The sequence below is a fragment of the Eimeria acervulina genome, genomic scaffold, assembly GCF_000499425.1.
Source record: "Eimeria acervulina Houghton genomic scaffold, Eah_scaff1753, whole genome shotgun sequence".
Taxonomy (NCBI): domain Eukaryota; phylum Apicomplexa; class Conoidasida; order Eucoccidiorida; family Eimeriidae; genus Eimeria; species Eimeria acervulina.
The window spans coordinates 1-425 of NW_013550127.1; the positions used below are offsets into that span (position 1 = coordinate 1).

Consider the following 425-nt stretch of genomic DNA (forward strand, 5'->3'; position numbering starts at 1 on the left):
ATATATATATATATATATATATATATATATATATATATCTGTATATTTTCAGGTGTATAAAAAGGCGTGTCCATATCACTGCTGTCGATATACAACAAATATATACCTATATATAACATACAATACATACATATAAACATATACAAATATAAATACATATACATATATAAATATATATATTTGTTTGTATATTTTCAGGTGTATACAAGGGCGTGCCGGTGTCAGTAGTGTCGATAGGGATGGGTGCACCTAACATGGACTTCTTAGTGCGCGAATCCTCTTATTTATTCAAAGATCAGCCGATGGCGTTCGTTAGAGTCGGCACCTGCGGTATCTTCAAACCAAATGTCGCTCCAGGGGCTCTTTGTCTTGCAGATAAAATCTACTATTGCCAGAGGTATATATATATATATATATATATATAT

At 31.5% G+C, this 425-nt stretch overlaps 1 protein-coding gene across 1 annotated transcript in view; it reads left to right on the forward strand.

The window, feature by feature from the left end:
- Positions 1-239: 239 nt before the first annotated feature.
- The window catches only part of EAH_00062880 (uridine phosphorylase, putative), a gene marked incomplete at both ends in the record, with an annotated part of 2,056 nt that continues 1,870 nt past the window's right edge, over positions 240-425 (forward strand). The window contains one exon of the mRNA XM_013396864.1: positions 240-397. Coding sequence (XP_013252318.1) covers positions 240-397 — 158 coding nt within the window. The remainder of the gene's footprint in view (positions 398-425) is intronic.